Source organism: Trachurus japonicus, chromosome 8, assembly GCF_045865225.1.
Source record: "Trachurus japonicus isolate A0001 chromosome 8, Traja_1.0".
NCBI classification, from domain to species: domain Eukaryota; kingdom Metazoa; phylum Chordata; class Actinopteri; order Carangiformes; family Carangidae; genus Trachurus; species Trachurus japonicus.
This window is the reverse complement of record NC_140914.1, coordinates 2,965,080-2,985,025: the sequence shown is the minus strand read 5'-3', so window position 1 is coordinate 2,985,025 and position 19,946 is coordinate 2,965,080. Positions and strand designations below refer to the sequence as shown.

At 43.0% G+C, this 19,946-nt stretch overlaps 3 protein-coding genes across 3 annotated transcripts in view; 1 reads left to right on the top strand and 2 right to left on the bottom strand.

Moving 5' to 3' along the window:
• Window positions 1–19,946, bottom strand: part of LOC146982330 (uncharacterized) — a 420,172-nt gene that overhangs the window by 243,383 nt on the left and 156,843 nt on the right. The gene's annotated exons all lie outside the window — the stretch shown is intronic.
• LOC146982335 (protein NLRC3-like) lies at window positions 866–10,969 on the bottom strand. Its single transcript, XM_085785507.1, has 6 exons — window positions 10,946–10,969; window positions 7,434–9,406; window positions 7,060–7,233; window positions 3,547–3,720; window positions 1,544–1,717; window positions 866–1,091 (listed from the first exon to the last, which is right to left on the bottom strand). The coding sequence occupies exons 1-6, from the start codon at window positions 10,967–10,969 to the stop codon at window positions 866–868; spliced, it is 2,745 nt and encodes a 914-aa protein (XP_085641633.1).
• Window positions 12,892–18,173, top strand: LOC146982334 (uncharacterized). Its single transcript, XM_085785506.1, has 8 exons — window positions 12,892–12,912; window positions 14,026–14,592; window positions 14,856–14,959; window positions 16,216–16,261; window positions 16,497–16,588; window positions 17,087–17,197; window positions 17,599–17,872; window positions 17,958–18,173. Exons 1-8 carry the CDS (start codon window positions 12,892–12,894, stop codon window positions 18,171–18,173), a joined length of 1,431 nt encoding a protein of 476 aa, XP_085641632.1.

The following is a 19,946-nucleotide window of genomic DNA, read 5'->3' as shown; positions in this document are numbered from 1 at the left end:
CGTCAGTCAAGGTTGAAAATGATATTCACATGTAATAGATGGAGACCAGACCTGACTTTTAGACTCACATTAAAAGGACCGGTAGATAACAGAATAAGTACATTTACATAGTTACAGGAGGGTTGGACACACAAGTAAAGTAAAGTAAAATTAAGTGTAAAAGTGTAAAAAGCAAAGGTAATATCAAATATACATTGATTCATTGATCATAATATAAAAATAAATAGTGTTTACTTGTTGGCCAAAGACTAAAACAACGTGGCGTCCTAAGCAGCTGGTAAATCTGTGTATTACAGTGTCCTGTAAGGGACAAACAGTCAAACAGGTTAACCGCCTCACATTAATATGTTAACTGTCGTCATAGCAACCTGATCTGAAACTCCATCATGGTAAAGGAACACTGAATAATGTGGAAATGAGCTGCAGTTCTTCACCACACCACAAGATGGAGCTGATTAATCAGAATGGATGAGGAAGGAAACAGGAGGAGGAAGAGAGAGGAGGAGGAGGAGGAGGAGGAGGAGGAGGAGGAGGAGGAGGAAGAGGAGGAGCAGAGAGTGTGTAGAGGATCAGATGAGTCCAGAGACAGTGATGATCTCTGTCCGGTCCAGAACACACAGGGAGGATGGTGGACTGGACTCTGTGAGAGACAGTGGAGCTGCTCTCAGGTCAGTTAGGGAGGTCCAGGAGGGAAGGAGTTTACCACCGTCTGAGAAGAGAAGCAGAGGACAGAGGTATTTGATCAGTGGTTGTCTCTCTCTCTGCTCTGATTGGCTGACTGTTGTCTCTCTATTCTGATTGGCTGACTGTTGTCTCTCTCTGCTCTGATTGATTGACTGTTGTCTCTGTTATTGTCTCACTGACTTTAGTCCAATAGTGCTGAAAGCAGCACAGACTGACTCCGCCCCCCTACTGACCTCACAGTCTCCAGTCTACAGTCTGGACTCTTCACAAGATCATCCAGATCCTTCACGTCTGAATCCTCCAGGTTGTTCTGTCTCAGGTCCAGTTCTCTCAGGTGGGAGGGGTTGGACTTCAGAGCTGAGACCAGAGAAGAACAGCTGATCTCTGACAACCTGCAGCGCTCCAATCTGAATAAAGAATAAAAGAAGATTAATTAATTGATGATCAGAAAGAAGAGTTTTTTCTTCAACAGGTGAATTTCAGTGTCTTTGTCCAAACATGAGTTGTGAGGATCTTGTGCACATTGTTGTGATAGAGATGAAGTGAGTTGATGAGCTGATACTGGACATTTTCTCCAGAGTTTCTAGAAAACATGAGTCGTCTGACTGAGAGAAATACGAGTGTGTGTGAAGGTTGAACTGAAGTGAACAGACATTATTCATGACCACTGAGTGAAATGAGCTGAAACTGAAGAATCATTCTCACACAACAACAACTGCAAATATTCAACAACCACTATTTCAAATGTCATTAATCAATTCAATCTAAGTCAATGATTCAAGTTCTGAGTGAAGATCAATCAGGCTCAGTTGTGGATCAAAGATCTAAGATCTACAACAGTAACAGTCAGTGAACTGACCTCAGAGTCTCCAGTCTACAGTCTGGACTCTCCAGAAAACCACTCAGATCCTTCACTCCTGAATCCTGCAGGTTGTTTCTGCTCAGGTCCAGGTGTCTCAGGTGGGAGGGGTTGGACTTCAGAGCTGAGACCAGAGAAGAACAGCTGATCTCTGACAAACTGCAGAACTCCAATCTAAATAAAGAATGAAAGAAGATAAATTCATTGATAACTGATCAGATGTGTCCTGATCAATAACGAGTCCTGATCAATAATCAATAGAGGGACTTTGTCCTTGTGTTCTTGTGGATCTTTATCATGTGGCCTTCTACACACATCATCCACATGTCAGCACAGATTCATCAGCTGCTGCTGACCTCAGCTCAGTGCAATAAATACCTGTTGGACTAAACACTGACTACAACTCTGTGATTTAGAGATTCTGATTCTTTTAGACAGATTTATATTTGTACCATTTCATGTCACTAACTTTGTATTTTTCTTCTTCTCTGTTATTATTATCATTATCAATAACTTTATTGATCAACTGGTATCAGGGTTAAATCAATAAACTAACAGCACAGGGGTCAATGATGTGATGAAACCCAGTGTCAAGTGGTGTAACCTTGATTTTTGATATAAATCTGAATAAACAGGAAAATAAATCTGGACTCAAATGAGGAATTAATACAACTCTGTGTTTCTGGACTCATTTTACATCATTTGTCACAGATTATTTAGAAGAAGAGTTTTTGTTTTTAGGACATGTCCAGCTCAAGATGCATTAAAATCTAAATATACCATGGTCTGGGTGAATACTCGATTCTGATTGGCTGCGGGGTGTCCATTAAAAAGTGATCATGGACACCGGTCAAATTGCCTGATTACGTTCTAAATATTACTGCGCTGGCTCAAACGCTTGTTAGTAACCACGGCAACGGACACTCGGACCATAACAACTTTTTTTCAGCGCATCACGGCCATAGACTGTGAAAAGAATGGACGAAGCGTCCGTGACGTCCCCCATTGGTTTTGGGGAGTCGTTTTTGTGACACAAACATGGCGGCCTGAACAGCGCCATGTTGGATTGGCCGGCCGAGAACCCGCCCACTGGCCTCGAAGCAGCTGTCCACGGAGCTGCTCGGACCTGTCACTCAACGTTTCCGCACCCTAATTGGCCAGAATTTTAACCTAATAACAGTAAAACGGTAGAGTTAAAAAAAAATTCACCCCCCTCAGAGTGTGTGCGGGGTAGAAACTATCGATTGAGACGAAAAAACGTTCTGACACCAGGCTTTTAACATGTTTACTGAGGATGTAAAGTCGGCGATTTTAACATGGGGGTCTATGGAGAATGCTGCTTTCTGACACCAGCCCCCAGAGGAAGCCGAGGGGATTGCAGTTTTTTGAACGCGGAAGTGAGCTTCACTTCTCAGACCGACAACTGCCCCCTTGATCACGGCACTGGAGTCTGTAAACACACAAGCGGTAAGAAGTGCACTGGCCGTCTGAAAAACTTTGTGTCACGTAACATTTAAGCCGTCACCTCACCTCCCTTCACTTATCAACTATCAGGCTGTCTTTGGCAGAGTCACTGGCTGTAGTTATGCTGCGGTCACAGCGGGTCCCTCTTTTTTTTTTTCTTTTATCGCTGACGAGAGTTATTAAATAGTCCGCTCAGCCGCTTATTGTGAAAGACGTATTTTAACGGTAAAAACAACATTAAATTATAAGTAATTGGTTTAATATGTATTTATCTCGTAAGTGACCATGGTAAAAGCGGGATAATGCCCTTCGACATGTCCGATTATCAGAGATCAATGGACTTCGCGGCACGTCGGACGGTTCACGCCTCCGCGTCGTCCATTAATTTCTGATAATCGGACACCTCGAAGGGCATTATCCCTTACATATAGAAACACATAAAAAAATCTATTTCTATTCAATGTTTTCAGAAGAAAGTATATTTTTAGTTCACTTTAATCCACTGTAGGTGGATCAGATACAACAGTCAGTGAACTGACCTCAGAGTCTCCAGTCTACAGTCTGGACTCTCCAGAAAAGCACTCAGATCCTTCACTCCTGAATCCTGCAGGTCGTTCTCACTCAGGTCCAGGTGTCTCAGGTGGGAGGGGTTGGACTTCAGAGCTGAGACCAGAGAAGAACAGCTGATCTCTGACAACCTGCAGCTCCACAATCTGAATAAAGAATAAAAGAAGAAGATTAATTAATTGATAACTGATCAGATGATGATTCTCTGTTATTTTTATTTTTATTAATAACTAGGCGTGTCCTCCACTAAGGATTTTCATAGTTGAATCTGATTGGTCAGATTTTGCCCACAGTCGACTAATCGTAGAAACATGTTGTTTTTTCCTCATTGATTCATGATCTCATTCGCGTCTTTTTCTGGAGAAAAGAGTTCAAACAGCTGAATAAACTAATTCTTCAGTTGGCATCAGATAACAGGACATTCTCCATCCGTCCTTTTCCTGATCTCACTGAGTAGATGACGAGTGTGTGCTGTGAATTAACAAGTGTGTGCTATTAAATAACGAGTGTGTGTGGAGAATGAAAAGATGGACAACCCATCGTTGTGAAGACATGATATGAGCATCAGTGCTGGTTCAGACGGGTCAGAGGTCGGGGGTCACAGCACCATGGTGGTGGTGTTTTTGTAAAAATCTGAATAAAGAGGAAAATAAATCTGGACTCAAATGAGGAATTAATACAACTCTGTTTAACTAACTTTGTATTTTTCTTCTTCTCTGTTATTATTATTATTAATAACTTTATTGATCAACTCGTATCAGGGTTAAATCAATAAACGACTAACAGCACAGGGGTCAAGGACGTGATGAAACCCAGTGTCAAGTGGTGTAACTTTGATTTTTGATAAAACTCTGAATAAAGAGGAAAATAAATCTGGACTCAAATGAGGAATTAATACAACTCTGTGTTTCTGGACTCATTTTACATCATTTGTCACAGATTTAGAAGAAAAGTATTTTTGTTTTAGGACATGTCCTGCTCAAGATGCATTAAAATCTAAATATAGAAACACAGAAAATAATCTATTTCAATTTAATGTTTTCAGAAGAAAGTATATTTTTATAAGTTCACTTTAATCCACTGTAGGTGGATCAGATACAACAGTCAGTGAACTGACCTCAGAGTCTCCAGTCTACAGTCTGGACTCTCCAGAAAACCACTCAGATCCTTCACTCCTGAATCCTGCAGGTCGTTCCAGCCCAGGTTCAGGTGTCTCAGGTGTCTCAGGTGGGAGGGGTTGAACTTCAGAGCTGAGACCAGAGAAGAACAGCTCATCTCTGACAACCAGCAGCTCTTCAATCTGAATAAAGAATAAAAGCAGTGAGTTGAGGACAAAGCTCCTTGTTGACAGCGTTCAGTGTCTCATCATCTGTTCAGAGCTGAAGAAGCTTCAGAAAGAACAAGTTTAGAAAATCAAAGTCCAACAGCTGAAGCAACAGGAAGCAGGTTAAACAGTGACAGAGAGAAAACAGCTCATTAATATTCATGAGAAGCTGCTGCTGCTTCAACACAGACACAGTGACTCCGCCTCTTCACCTGTCAGCTCCACCTGTGGCTCCATCCATACAAACTCATGTTGTGCAGCCACATTTCTCAGAGACTCTGTCACTGAGCTCCTTCTCACTCCAACAGCTCATCTGCACTCATACAGTGTGCGTCATAGTGCGCGTGTGGGTAGCGATACGCCGCCTCAATGGCCGACAAACACGGCTCCAGAGTTCAGGGCTGTTTGACAGCAACATCAAGTTGTGACAATCTTCAGAACGACGTGGTCAGCTTTTCTCCGTAGGCGTTTTGAAAGTGTGTGAAGCAGGTTGTTTGTGGCGAGCCCGTCCACAGCAGCTCATCACTCAGCTTCTGTGCTGCTGCTCTGCTCTGCTAACACACTGACTGTGTTCAACAGCTCACACAAGCCCACGTTCAAGAAGCTCAGCTGTCACTTTGAGCTGCTTCTGACTCCTGCCCTCAGCCAAGCACTGAGTCAACACTCTGAGCCTGAGCCGCCACATGAAGCAACAACCTTCAGCCCATCTTGGTGAGCCTCCAAACAAACCAGCTGAGCCTCTGCAGCTGCTTCATGTCAGCAGCAACAAGACCAACACTAGCAGCTCTGCTCTCACCTGTCTCACCTTGATTCTCAGCATTCACAGTCATTGACAGGAAGTGGCTGCAGTGTGTGCCGTTGTTGAGCTGAGCTGCAGGCCACACCCTCTCTGCCTGGGTGCTTCAGGTTTGGGTGTGACTCCCAGCCCAGGGGAGCTGATTGATTGCACCAGGTGAAGTTGATTTATGGTTAGTGGTTAGAGGAGTGATCAGAGGAGTCAGAGAAGGTGAGCACTTTGTGAGGATGTGTGGAGACATGGAAATGGACATGGAAAACGCAGGACTAAAAGCTTGTTTCAAATAAGGAAGAAGGAGCCGGTGAGCTTTTGTTTGTGTGGGTTTTAGTATTTAGTGGATCAACCAGTTAAATTCATATTGAAATGTGTGTATTTAAAAGTAGTAAATCATGGTATCAAATTCAGGTTAAAAATGTATGTTAAAAAATCATGTTAAAATGTCATATATTTAAAATCATGTAGGTTTAAAAGTAGTTAAAAATGTAATGTATTTTAAAAGTGCGTGTTTATAGGAGGTTAAAGCTGCTCAGGTCAAATGTTAAAATTATCATTGAGAGTGATAAACATGTCTTTATTTCATTTTTGGTTGCTTTAAGTATGGGTTTTCTACATATTCTTCAGATTAATTTCTAGTAGTTTAAAATTAATGATTTGATCTTGTGTTATGTTGATTTATTATTTTTTCTTGATCTATTTGTGTTTGTGTTGTGTGTGTGTGTGTGTGTTTGGGTTTTTCACCTGACCATGATAACTTTTCAAAATAAAAGAAAGAAGAGAAAGAATTGATTCCTGGTCATTGAGTGAAGTCTAGTTGAAATCTTCTGAAGCAAGCTGCCCTTTCAAATGGGGGAAACTTGACAGTCATGCTCTTCACTTCCTGCTTCACACTCCAGCCTCTCCCAGCCAGTTGAGCTACCAGGGAGCAGACTTTAGCTGCCAACAGCTCCCTACAGCCAGCCTCCACTGGAGCGCAGCTTTCCAGCCTCCTCTGCCTCTGCTGCCAGCTCTGTGGATCTCAGCTGCTTCCTCTCATGCTTCCTCCCATGGTTCTGTCAGCTCCACAACATCCACCAGCTGCTGTGTTTCTGACCACAACTCAACATCTGCTCTCAGATCAGTGCTGCACGTTGCTTCAACAACAAGTGTCTGAGTTGAAAACAACAGTTGTAGAAGCTGAGCTCGTTCTCTGCTGCTCTGAATCACAAACACTACGACTGCTCTCACCTTCTTCTCTCTGGACTCATCTCAACTGTTTTCTCTCTTCAGCTTCTTGAGAAAAATCCTCACACACAAATCCTGACATGTATGAACCAATGAGAAGCTGAAGCTTCAAACAACTACAACAGCTCCAGTCAGTGAACTCACCTCAGAGTCTCCAGTCTACAGTTTGGACTCTCCAGTCCAGCACACAGAAGCTCCACTGATGAATCATCCAGCTCGTTCCCACTCAGGTTCAGGTGTCTCAGGTGGGAGGGGCTGGACTTCAGAGCTGAGGCAACGACTTCACAGTGAAGCTCTGAGAGTCCACAATAACGAAGTCTGTGATTAGAGAAGAAACAAAATGTGTGAGAGTAAAATCAGACAATTTGTACTAAACACACACAACATGTCATCATGTGATCAACATGTGCTCTTCACACTCTGGTTCAGTTCATCTTCTCTCTTTGTGTTGGACACACAAGTGTGTGTGTGTGTGTGTAGAACTAATTGATGGTGTTATTGATCATGTCTGGACTCACTCAGCCTTCCTGCAGTTCCTCACAACTGGGATCAGTCTCCGTCGTCCCTCCTCTGATGTCTTGTACTTCTCCAGGTCCAACTGGTCCAGAACCTGCTCTGACATCTGCAGCATGTAGGCCAGAGCTGAACACTGGATCTCAGAGAGTTCCTTCTCTGATCTGTCCTCTGACTTCAGGAACTGTTGGATCTCCTGATGAACTGACTGGTCCTTCATCTCCGTCAGACAGTGGAAGATGTTGATGCTTCTGTCAGGAGAGAGGTCATCACTGTTCATCTCCTTGAGGTTGTTGATGGTTCTCTGGATGGTTTCTGGACTGTTGTCTGTCTGACCCAGCAGACCTCCTAACAGCCTCTGGTTGGACTCCAGAGAGAGGCCATGAAGGAAGCGAACAAACAGGTCCAGGTGACCGTTTCTACTGAGGAGGGATTTCTGCATGGCTCTCTGCAAGAAGTCATCCAGGGTTAAACCATCATGTTGTTCTCCCAGGAACTTCTTGAGGACCTGTGTGTTCCTGTTGGTGAAACAGTGGAACATGTAGACTGCAGCCAGAAACTCCTGAACACTCAGATGAACAAAGCAGTAGACTGTTTTCTGGAAGATCACACTCTCTCTTTTGAAGATCTCGGTACAGAGTCCTGAGTTCACCAAGGCCTCTGTGACATCCAGACCACACTGCTCCAGGTCTTCTTGGTAGAACATGATGTTTCCTTCCTGCAGCTGTTCAAACGCCAGCCTCCCCAGCTTCATAAGAACTTCCCTGTCGGCCTCCGTCAGCTCCTGTGGACTCGTCTCATGTCCTTCACCGTACTTGTTCTTCTTCCTCTTTGTCTGGACCAGCAGGAAGTGTGAGAACAGGTCCGTCGTGGTCTTGGGCAGCTCTCCTCTCTGGTCTGTGGTCAACATGTGCTCCAGAACTGTAGCACTGATCCAGCAGAAGACTGGGATTGGACACATGATGTGGAGGGTCCTGGCCGTCTTGATGTGTGAGATGATTCTTCTGGACAGATCTTCATCACTGGACCTCCTCCTGAAGTACTCCTCCATCTGGGCGTCAGTGAAGCCTCGGACCTCTGTCAACCTGTCGACACATGTAGGAGGGATCTGATTGGCTGCTGCAGGTCTGGAGGTGATCCAGACCAGAGCCGAGGGAAGCAGATTCCCCTGGATGAGGTTTGTCAGCAGCACGTTGACTGATGACGTCTGTGTGACATCAGACACAACCTCCCTGTTGTTGAAGTCCAGTGATAGTCGGCTTTCATCCAGGCCGTCAAAGATGAAGAGAAGTTTACAGACAGCCAGCTGCTCTGCTGTGACCTTCTGTAATGTTGGATGGAAAACATGGAGCAGCCTGAGAAGACTCAACCGCTGATCTCTGATCAGGTTCAGCTCCCTGAACGAAAGCAGAACCAGCAGACTGACATCTTGGTTCTCCAAGCCCTCGGCCCAGTCCAGAGTGAACTTCTGCACCGAGAAGGTTTTTCCAACGCCAGCGACGCCGTTGGTCAGAACCACTCTGATGGGTCTCTGTTGGACAGGTGAGACCATAGAGACTTTGTCTCTCTGTTGGACAGGTGAGACCGTAGAGACGTCCTCTCTCTGTTGGACAGGTGAGACCGTAGAGACGTCCTCTCTCTGTTGGACAGGTGAGACCGTAGAGACGTCCTCTCTCTGTTGGACAGGTAAGTCTTTAAAGATGTCGTTGCACTTGATTGGAGTGTCATGGAGGGTCTTCTTCTTGGACGTTGTCTCCAGCTGTCTCACCTCATGTTGGGTATTAACCTCTTCACTCTGTCCCTCTGTGATGTAGAGCTCAGTGTAGATCCTGTTGAGGAGGGTTCCACTTCCTGTTCCACTTCCTGTTCCCTCAGTTCCTTCAGTCACTCGTTCACATCTGCTCCTCAGACTGATCTTATGTTGATCTAAAACCTCCTGCAGACCACGATCTGCCGAGAGAGAAGAGACAGAGTCAGACTGAAGACAGAGAGTCTGACAATCTGATCAGATTATTTTCATCAGCTACAGAAAAACTACAGACAACAAAGAGAAGGTTTGAATCATCATCTTAAATGTCACTGCTGTGTGATGGAACAATGACTCTGGAGAAAACAACAGGTCCTGGTTTCACTAATGACCACATCAGCAGACAGATGTTCAGTCTCACTTTGTCCACAGCTGCTCTGATTGGCTGTCTGCAGTTCATCTCTGGTTCTGGGTCTTTGTCCATGATACTTCAGGACGTCAGAGACACCACTCCTCTTCTCTCTGTCAAGACATTTCTGGATCAACAACATGTCACAGTCTCAGCTCCACATCTCTGATCTGTCTGATGGATCTGGTTCCTGGTTTCTCTTTGGCTCAGGCTTCAACCTTCACTGACTCCATTTACTGCATTTAGTCCCTTCACTGAAGAATCTTGTTTCCTGACCCATTAGACATCATCTCTGTGAACAAATCCAGATGCTGCTGCTCAGACAGTGTCTACAGTGCAGCTCTGACATGTGAAACTCATCATTCAGGCTGTAAAATGATCCTGCAAACTGCTGTAAACTCTGTTAGAAACCAGCTCATCAACGTTCACCAAACCACCTGGAATCAGCCACGTCTTTAAAGCTCATGTTGATCAGCTATAAGAACATGGAGGAGGAACAAGTCCAGATGTTCTTTCATCAGATCAGTTCAGAAGAAACATGAAGAGACCTGAGCAGTTAGTATGAAGACACTGATCAACCACGAGAACCAGTTCCTGTTCACTCACAGTCACTGTCAGTACGGTCAGTGTTGCCAACTTGGCGACTTTGTCGCTAAATCTGGCGACTTTCCAACCCCTCTTGGTGACTTTTTTTGTCAAAAGCGACTAGCGACAAATCTAGCGACTTTTTCCCGTGATATTACAAACGTTTCTGGACCTGAAATCACGTTATCACAGCTGTTTTCAACGAGCAGCGGCGCTGCCGCGGGCACTCACAGGTATTCAGCCTACACACAGTAGTGTCACGGAGCTGCCTCCGCTGCATTCAGAGACGCACTGCTCCACGCCACAGACATAAAGAGCGCCGCTGGCCGCTGCCGCCGACAACCGGCAACCCCCCCCGCTGAGATAATGACGTCAATTAGCGACTTTTACAACAGCCAATAGCGACTTTGCTTACTGAGGAGTTGGCAACACTGAGTACGGTACGGCACAGTACAGATCGGTACGGGTACGGCTCGGGTCGGATATGGTCAGCTTTGTGTTTCCATTGTATAAAGGAGACCTTCAGGGGTAGGCGGAGTGCATGTCCAAGCGTCACTACGTCGACTTATGTAGCGACACTGGTCTGGTTGAACCCACCCTTATTTCAGCGTTTCCACTACCATGAAGTAGTAGTAGTGGAAACGCTGAAATAAGCCTAAGGTTCCGTACCGACCCGTACTGTACCGTATATACATATGTTTCATGATACTCCCTGCCAAATATCATACACTCATGACTATTTGTAGTAACTAAATCTGGGCTTACAGTATTTTTACTGGGATTTTGGCGCTTTTGGGCATCATTAATATTTAAAAATGCTCAAGGGATATCACCGCGCACCCTCTTGGATTTTGAAGAGGTACCCCCCAGCTACAAGAAACAGCAGAGAAAAAAAATTATCAGACGAAATAAGGTTCATCAAAAAATCAGGCTTTGGCTCCCGGACTAATAGTGGAAACAGGGCTTATGAACTGCAGGACTTTAACACACTCAACACTGGTAAAGAGGCTGGAGCAGGTCTCTTACCGGGAGTCTGAAGGTCCAGGTTCAGGTTCAAGACTGAATTCTGGAGGATAATCTTTGGACCAGTCACTCTTCAGAGACAGACAGGTGGATCCTGGAGGCTCTGGTCCGTCCTCCTCTTCCTCCACATTAACATTCATCTTCAGGACTTCAGTCAGTCTGAGAGGGAAACCAGAAACACTGAACAACACTGACGTTAGCTTCAGATTCAGCAGTTAAGGGGAAAGTTAAAGGTTGAATTATTAAAAGCTTTATTTCTTCAAAAATAATACATCCACAGGGCGTTAAGAGGGGTGAAAATATGATGGGTTTGACAATGACTTCCTGTTTACATCTGACCAGCAGTATCCGTCACTTCTCCTCTGTTTTGCTAACCCTCCTCTCGGTGGTGTGCATTTGTTTTCAATGAAGCCTTTGATAATCAATCAGTGGATCTATGGATTATCATATACGATGTTTTACGATGTGTGTATTTGTGTAGTCTTATCTGTCATAAAACCAGAGATAACGGTTTACAGGGAGCGTTTGTGTCAGTCCAGGGTTTCTGCTACATGTAATTGATCGTGGCGCACCGCCACGGCAAAATAAAAGCCGCCACACCTTCAGAATGATGATTTTTTTATTTATTTTTTTAATGTTAAAACAATGTAAAGCAGGGTTTCCACTAGGGGTTGCACAGACTAGTCCTCTGCTCCACAATGACGTTTTGAGCTTGACGTCGACTAGTCGCTGATCATGTAACAGTAGGCTACAAGAGTAGCGGCTTGAAACAACAGCCGAGTGGCTGAATGAAAAAAATACGAGCGCCGTCAAGCTGCATAGAACGAGATCGTACCAGACAGGAAGTCGGGCACAGAAAAGGCGAGAGAATCCGGTCAATTTTCAAAATAAAATAAATGATGATTAAGTTTGCTTGTCCGTCTATAAATATTTGTCAGTTGCGTCTGCACACAAGACACACATCCATCCATACAGCGCTAGAGACAGACCTGTGTGTGGAAAACCGAGTAGCTACAGACGGGTCGATGTTTGACCGGCGTGGAGAGAGAGAGCAGGAGAAACTGTATGGAGCTAGAACAGTCTCATAATTCATAAATGCACACAGAAATTCATAAATGCACAAAAAAGTTTCACAAATGTATTTGGGGATTTGTATATACATGTGACTCAAAACACAAATACATTTTCAATGCACACACAAATGTGTTTCATTTCATATATAAGTTAAACATATTCACATATAAAAATAAGACTCATAAACATATTTCCAATGCACACACAAATCTAAAAAATAATCACAAATACATGAATGTTAAAGTATTTGCAATCTTCATCAAATACGCATTTGGGGCTTGTTACATTCATATATGAACTGTTGGACCAGTATTTACAAAGTGCTTTTAATTTGTAAACCTCCCTGCATTTGTGTGTGAAACTTTTGAGACTCCCCTGACGTGACTCTGATCCACAAATGCGTTTTTTCTAAGAGGAGGTTGGCTGTAGCCAATCAGATGTCTCCCTCCTTTACAGCCAATCACGTGAGTGTCTCCCCCACGAGGGGTGATTATGACGTCAGTAAAACGCGCACCGCAGGCAGGCAGCCAGGTAGACCGGTAGACAGGCAGCCCGTGCTGTCGAACGTCTCTGCTGGAAGCCAGAGCGATCGCTCTGCTGGAAGCTAGGACGGCGGAGACGAAAAATGGCCTCTGGCAGTTCAAACGTAAGTAAAAAGTACTCATTTCTTATGAATATTTTACAAAAGTCATATTCCAGAATTAATGACTGTTTAGCATGAATCGTGACGCTAAATCAGGTCTGAAACCTGTTTTCAGTGACAGAAAGTAAATTGCATTCAGCTGTATTTTTAGTTTGGTTGTTTATCGGCTGTGTTTACCATTTCGGGTGCTACCGTATGCTGGTTAGTTAGATGAATTAGTCCTCAAACACATCATACAGCTTGACATGTTAGAGTTAGCATTACAGAAGCAAGTTAGGTTTAAGTGTCAGGAGTCATTCACGCAGCGGCGTCATCGGCCGTAGCCTACGGCTCCGCTAACGTTAATCTTTCCTCTGTCCTGGACGGTGTTGGAGTTGAGATCATGTTTTATGTTAATCCCGCTACGTATTCCCAGCTGTTCGGGAGTAAACAAAGAAAGATGCAGCTGTACATGCGGACAGACTGGCTTCATGTGTCACGAGCGTTCCCGTTCACAACACCTCAGCTGTCCATAGTATTCAACATGGTAAAGGGCTGAGATGAAAACGCACTTGACCCGGGGCATTATTCGCATTAATATATTTATTTTTTTATCTATCTACAAGTGGATGGAAACGTAGCCTACTGTCGGGTCGAAAGTATAGTTTTCTTCCTCTGCACATTAACACCGGGCCTGTCTGTCACTCTGCGGGTGCCGTGGTCACACTGTGTGTATATTTTTCATAAAACTATATCCGATGGGCTCCACACCATGACCTTCTGCTTTTCAAACCTGCAATGACAGATGCTGAGCTCTCTGTGTCGCTGTCTCTGCCCTAAAACTTAAAATGAAGTCAGGATTTTCAAGTTTTTCTTTGTTTTTATTTAAGCAGTGTTATACAAGTTCTCACAGAGATTTATTCTGTGCAGCGATTAATTCTGGTCCCCTATCTATTCAGGCAATAGTCATAAAGCTCAGAAATTAATGTACTTCTTATGTATTTACTTGTAAGAACGAGTTCATGTTGATACACACTCACATATAAAGATAAATATAACACAAAATATATAAAATAAAGATACTAACCTGATAAACATTTTTTTAAATTGATTTCTTTTTTTTAATATATCCCCTAGGAATCACTGAAGCATGACATCTTTCAGAGACTGCATGACCAACTGATCCACGTCTTGGAGAGGCAACCCCTTGACCTGGAAGGATTGCAGTTTGTTTGCCATCAACATTTTGTTTTGTTCAGTGCTCTTGTTGAACTGGTGGATGTGGGAGAGCACATCCAGACAGCACTGGCCGATCTGAATTCTCTCATCCAGCGAGAGAGAGAGAGTGAACACACATTTGCCACACTTGATGTCCAGCGGGGATCTCCTGGACGCCCACGGTTGACAGTGTCAGTAGACACTCTTTCGCATTTAATTGAAATTGGTCTGCCGTCACGTTGTATTGCCAGGCTCCTCGGTATGTCAAGAGCCACACTGTTTAGGCGTATGGCGGAGAACAACCTGTCAATATCACAAACATACAGTGGCTGCAGTGATGATGAGCTGGACTCTTTGGTCATAGCAATTAAGAACACTATGCCAGATGCTGGGTGCAGAGTTGTTCGAGGTGCTCTACTAGCACAAGGACACCGAGTGCAGTGGGACAGAGTCTATGCAGCCATGCATCGTGTGGACAGTCTTGGGGTGTGTGGAAGAAAATATTCATTTTTGATGTAACAGAAGAACCTCGAGATGTAAATGCCTTCACTGTCCATCTTGAAATGCAAATACCTTTTGTAACCCCTCCCTTCCCACAACTGTATATCTGTATGCCTTGACCTTCATTCTGGGTCAGTCTATGGTTGCAGACACTCTCTGTATCATAGACTCACCGTTTTCCGGAATCCTATTAATTTCACCACACACAGCAAACTTTGGGATCAGAACTTGTGATTTTTCTACAACAGGTGCTCTCTAGGCTGTCCTCCCTGGGATGTATAGTGAGGAGAACATACTCAGTCCCTTACCCCAAGTACCTGGTCCACATTGACACCAACCACAAGCTAATTAGGTATGGCTGCATGCTGTTAAGATGTAAACATGTATTATACAACAAGTAGTTCCGACCAAGCAATCTGATTGGTCAATAAGACATTTAGAACGTGCTCAAATCAGCATTACAGCACGGCTGCCTTATCACTGAAAATATTACTTCGCCATGTCATGTTGTTTACACATCTCCATGGCAACATGGACTTTTCCCCCTTTTATTTTGAAAAACGTCATTTATTACTCGTGAAAATAAATCACAAACTACATTGACCTCCTGTAGGTTGTTCCTGACAGCTGCCAAAGTCACATTTATAGAACAATTATGTTATTTTATTTTTTGTTAATATATTGTAAACTTCCCCGTTACAGCCGAGAGGATTGTCTCCCTCCCATGTGTGTAACGTTACAAAGTCGGAGAGACACGAGTTGTGATCGCGGTGAATATGTTTTTTAAAATATGGCCTGGAGCTGAATATTTTCATTGAAATAAAACGGAGGTGATTACCTGTATGTTTCTCTCTCTCCCTCTCTCTCGCTTGCGCCTTTTGGGCTTTTAAATAATCTGGAGTAATCGTTTGGCTTTCTCTATCAGCTGTGTCAGCGACACGGCGCTATAACTTCATTTACATGCAGAGTTTGCGGTTGTAGAAGCTACATATGTGAAAGGAAAAAAAACGGTATCTTTGTTATAACTTGGGCGAGTTTGTGCAGTGTTGATTTAGTTCGGGAAAGTCCGAGACCGCGTTAAAACATGAACGTCAGCTCAGAGTTCACTCATCTGGGACTAGAAAATCATTTCTGTTGCTAGGTCGTTACTAAGGTTCGGACTATTTGCTGTAGAGGTGAACTAGGTTCCATTACACATAGGAGTCTACTGACGTGACTGATTGTGTTTCAGTTATTAGTCAGACCCCATTTATTTCCATGGAAACGGGAAGCACACTCGCAAAAAACTTTAAATTTTGAGAGCAAAACGTCCATCAACATGAATATTTATTTAATTATACGCTCTATTTTGTTGGTAATTGTTGTATAATCGCAATATTACCCTCGAGGGTGTGCTTAAACGTAATTTGAGCACTTCGGTGATGCTTGCGGACCTCGGCGCAAGCGCCTCGGTCCTGACCGCATCACCGTCGTGCTCAAATGACGTTAAAGCACACCCTCTCGGGTAATATTGCTTAAGACACACACTCGAGTGTTTTTCTGTTGTATTTTTTTTGTTTGTTTGTTTTTGTAATGTCATACCACCAACCTTGTCTGATTTCTGTTTAGGTACAACTTTGTCATCTTTGGGGGCATTGACGGCTACTCAAGAAAGGTAAGACTTTCATACAACAATAGATACACTGAATAAATGGATAAACAGACAGACAGTAACTTTAAAATACATCTAAAACAAATGCAACGCAAACAAAGCGCATAAAGTACATACAACTGCCTTATACTAGTGAGTTGTGTAGCCTGATTGGCCTGGTGATAAATGATCTGTCAAGTCTTTCAGTTGAACAGTTTTGGGATCTCAATTGCCAAATAATGTTCTATGTTATGTGTAGATCATGTACCTGAAGATAGCAAACAACAATCGGTCAGACACTCACTTGGCCTTTTTCACTGAAGCAGCGAATGAGCACGGGTTTCCTCAAAGGTAATTTTATATACATACTGAACAGAAATTTAAACACTTTTGTTGCTCTTTGCTCCCATTTTTCATGAGCTGAACTCAAAGATCTAAAACTTTACAGAATGAATATTACACAGGTGTCACCTGTGTAATATTCATTGTCTAATCAGCATCTTGATATGACACACCTGTGAGGTGGATGGATTATCTCAGCAAAGGAGAAGTGCTCACTAACACACATTTAGACACATTTGTGAACAAGATTTCAAAGAAATATGTCTTTTGTGTCCATAGAAAAAGTTTTAGATCTTTGAGTTCAGCTCATGAAAAATGGGATCAAAAACAAAAGTGTTGCGTTCAAATTTTTGTTCAGTATAATTTATAAGTCTAAGTTTCAGGGTAGCTGTCAGCCATCTGATGCTCAGTAGAGGTTTGGAGATGTAAACAAAACATGCCCCTAAACATTGAGGAAACATTATTTCAAAATATTACAAATAATAATTTCATGTTTTTTATTTTCAGAGTAAGGGGAGATCATGGAGGAGAGAATGTTGGAGTTGCTGAGCTAATGTTCACAGTTCGTGGCACTGACAACAACAGCTTCATTGCAGGCAAAAGTGTACACAATCAGCGGTAAGTTAACCTTCATTTTGGAAGCTTTTAGTATCACATTAAAGTTAAGATGCCTACATTTCTTAAAATATGAATCAAAACAATGTTTTGGAGAAGTTCTCAATCCACACAGTTGAATATTATTTCTGCTCCTGCTCCTTTCCTTTTACATCTCTTTCTTGGCCCCTCTCCTGCTCTTTTCCTTCTCATCTTCTCTCCTCTGCACATGTTGTGCACCTCTCCCCTTCTTCCTGGAATAAGAGCATTATCCTTTTCTGGCCTATGACTGCCAGAGACCCTTTAATTTTTAAAGTGAAGGAAATGGGACTAAATATTATGGGGAAAATAAATAAATACTTTGAAATGTGTGCAAACCTTGTAAAGAACAGTTCATGAAAAATGTCACCTTGTCCCCAATACAGAATCGAACGGCTCTGGCGTGATGTGTTCATGAGTGTAACTGGAGTGTACTACAACATCCTGCACTCTCTTGAAGAAGAAAACATGCTTGACATCAGCAACATCATACACATTTTCTGCTGCCACTACATCTTCCTCACACGGATCCAGGCCAGTCTGGACGTGTTCTGTGAGGCATGGGACAACCATCCCATCAGAACAGAGGAAAATCTGACACCTAATCAGCTGTGGCAGGTGGGACAGGCCCTGAATCCCATTGCAGATCCTGATCCCCAGGTAAATAATTCTTGTTAAAAATTAGTCTTTTTTTTTTTCTAGAAAAACGTCATTAAAATAGTTACATACAGTCTTTCTTTGTCAGGGTCTGTTCATTCCAGAGATCGAATGGGAGGAGAGTGGATTCATCAATGACATTCATCCCAGCGTCAATGTCCCTACTCTGGAAAGCCCTCTCTCAGACCCTCAAATGATGGAACTGCAGGACAACATTGACCCACTGCAAGAGTCAGATTGTTTTGGGGTGGACATATATCTAAGCACTGTCCAATATGTTGAGAACCTACTTCAGGATACATGAATGCATGCTGTAGATTGACATCTGCATCCTTTTCACTTGAGCCTTGCATACCATCTGTGAAACACAATAAATAAATGTCATTCAATGTAGTGTTTTGTTTTGTTTTTTTAAAGGGTATAACATCAAAACTGGACAATTATATTTTTCCAAAAACATTTATTTTAGAAACATATCATGCACAAGTTAGGTGTACAAACCGGTGGCATTATTACAACCAAATATGTCACTCCCCATAAGAAACAAGAGGGGCCAAAATATCTATTCATGATCATGTCACAGTAGCACCTTAGCAGCTAGATTTAAGGTAATGACAAAATGGCAATAACTCAAGAACAAGTGCACAGATAGACAAACAGCAACTCAACATCCACATCTCTCATTAACATTTAGTAGGACAAGCTGCCAGAGAATTGGATGTAAGAAGTGTTCTGTTCGTGTTCCAAGGATGGCAAGAAAACCTCTGTAACTCAACAGTTGATGTAGGATACAGGTTTGATATTAGAATGTTGCATGAAGTACAAAAACTTTATGGAATGTGCACCTACACAAGCCCAAAGCCTGAACTAACGGAACTAGGGGCCATCATTAAGTCAAGATGGAACATCATTATTACAACCAAATATCTCACTCCCCATAAGAAACTAGAGGAGCCGAGATATCTGATTCATGATCATGTCACAGTAGCACCTTAGCAGCTAGATTTAAGGTAATGACAAATGGCAATAAATGGAGAACAAATGCACAGATTGAAAAAAAAATGTCAACATAACCAGTGTACTGGTATAAGACAAACACCAACTCAACATCCACATCTCTCATTTACATTTAGTAGGACAAGCTGCCAGAGAATTGGATGTAAGAAGGATGGTAAGAAAATCTCTGTAACTCAGCAGTTAATGTAATTTAATCATGTTAATCAGTTAATCATGAATGTTTATCATGAGATCACCTACACAAGCCCAAAGCCTGAACTAACGGAACTAAGGGCCATCATTAAGTCACGATGGAACACTGTGTATGTCTGGTAGTGGCTGGGGAGCTTCAACTTGAGGAAGCAGGTGAGAGCCACAGGGTACTTTGAGGTGACAACCTCAACCACAAGTTTTTTCGTCAGCTGCTCCCACCCGACCCAGAACTTCATGAGATCACGCAGCACATCTGGAGATGCTATGGAAGAGAAAAAATTGACACCTCAAATGCATTGCACCTCATATTTCTGTGCATCAGTACTGCCATCTCAATATTGCTGCAATATGTTTGCTCTTATTCTTAGTCCCAGCATCCAAGCAACTAGGTGCAAAATTAGATGATGAATGCAATACAAGAAACAAGGACCGTTACCTTCCTCTATGAACTTCCTCAAAAATCCAGTGATGAGACTGACTTTCTCCAGTGGAACAGGGTCATCTTCATCCTCGTCGCTGTCACAACTGGGTTGTGGCCAGACAATGTGCTGGATCACAGTCTACAGGGTATCAAATACAAAGGTGTTTCATGTTAACACTGAAACAGCTGTGGAATGATTTTTTTTTAAAAGTACTGATGACTTGTTTATGAATTTACACACAACTGTAACAGATTAGAAAAATTAAATTACACAGTCTTTGCAATGGGCTATCCGTGAGTTTCAAATGTAGTCCTACAACCTGCCATGTTGAGGACCCACAGGTGTTTCAAACTAATTAATTGGTCCTACACCAATCAGAAACACAACTCAAATTGAAACACCTGTGTTGGTCCTCAACATGGCAGGTGTAGGACTACATTTGAAAC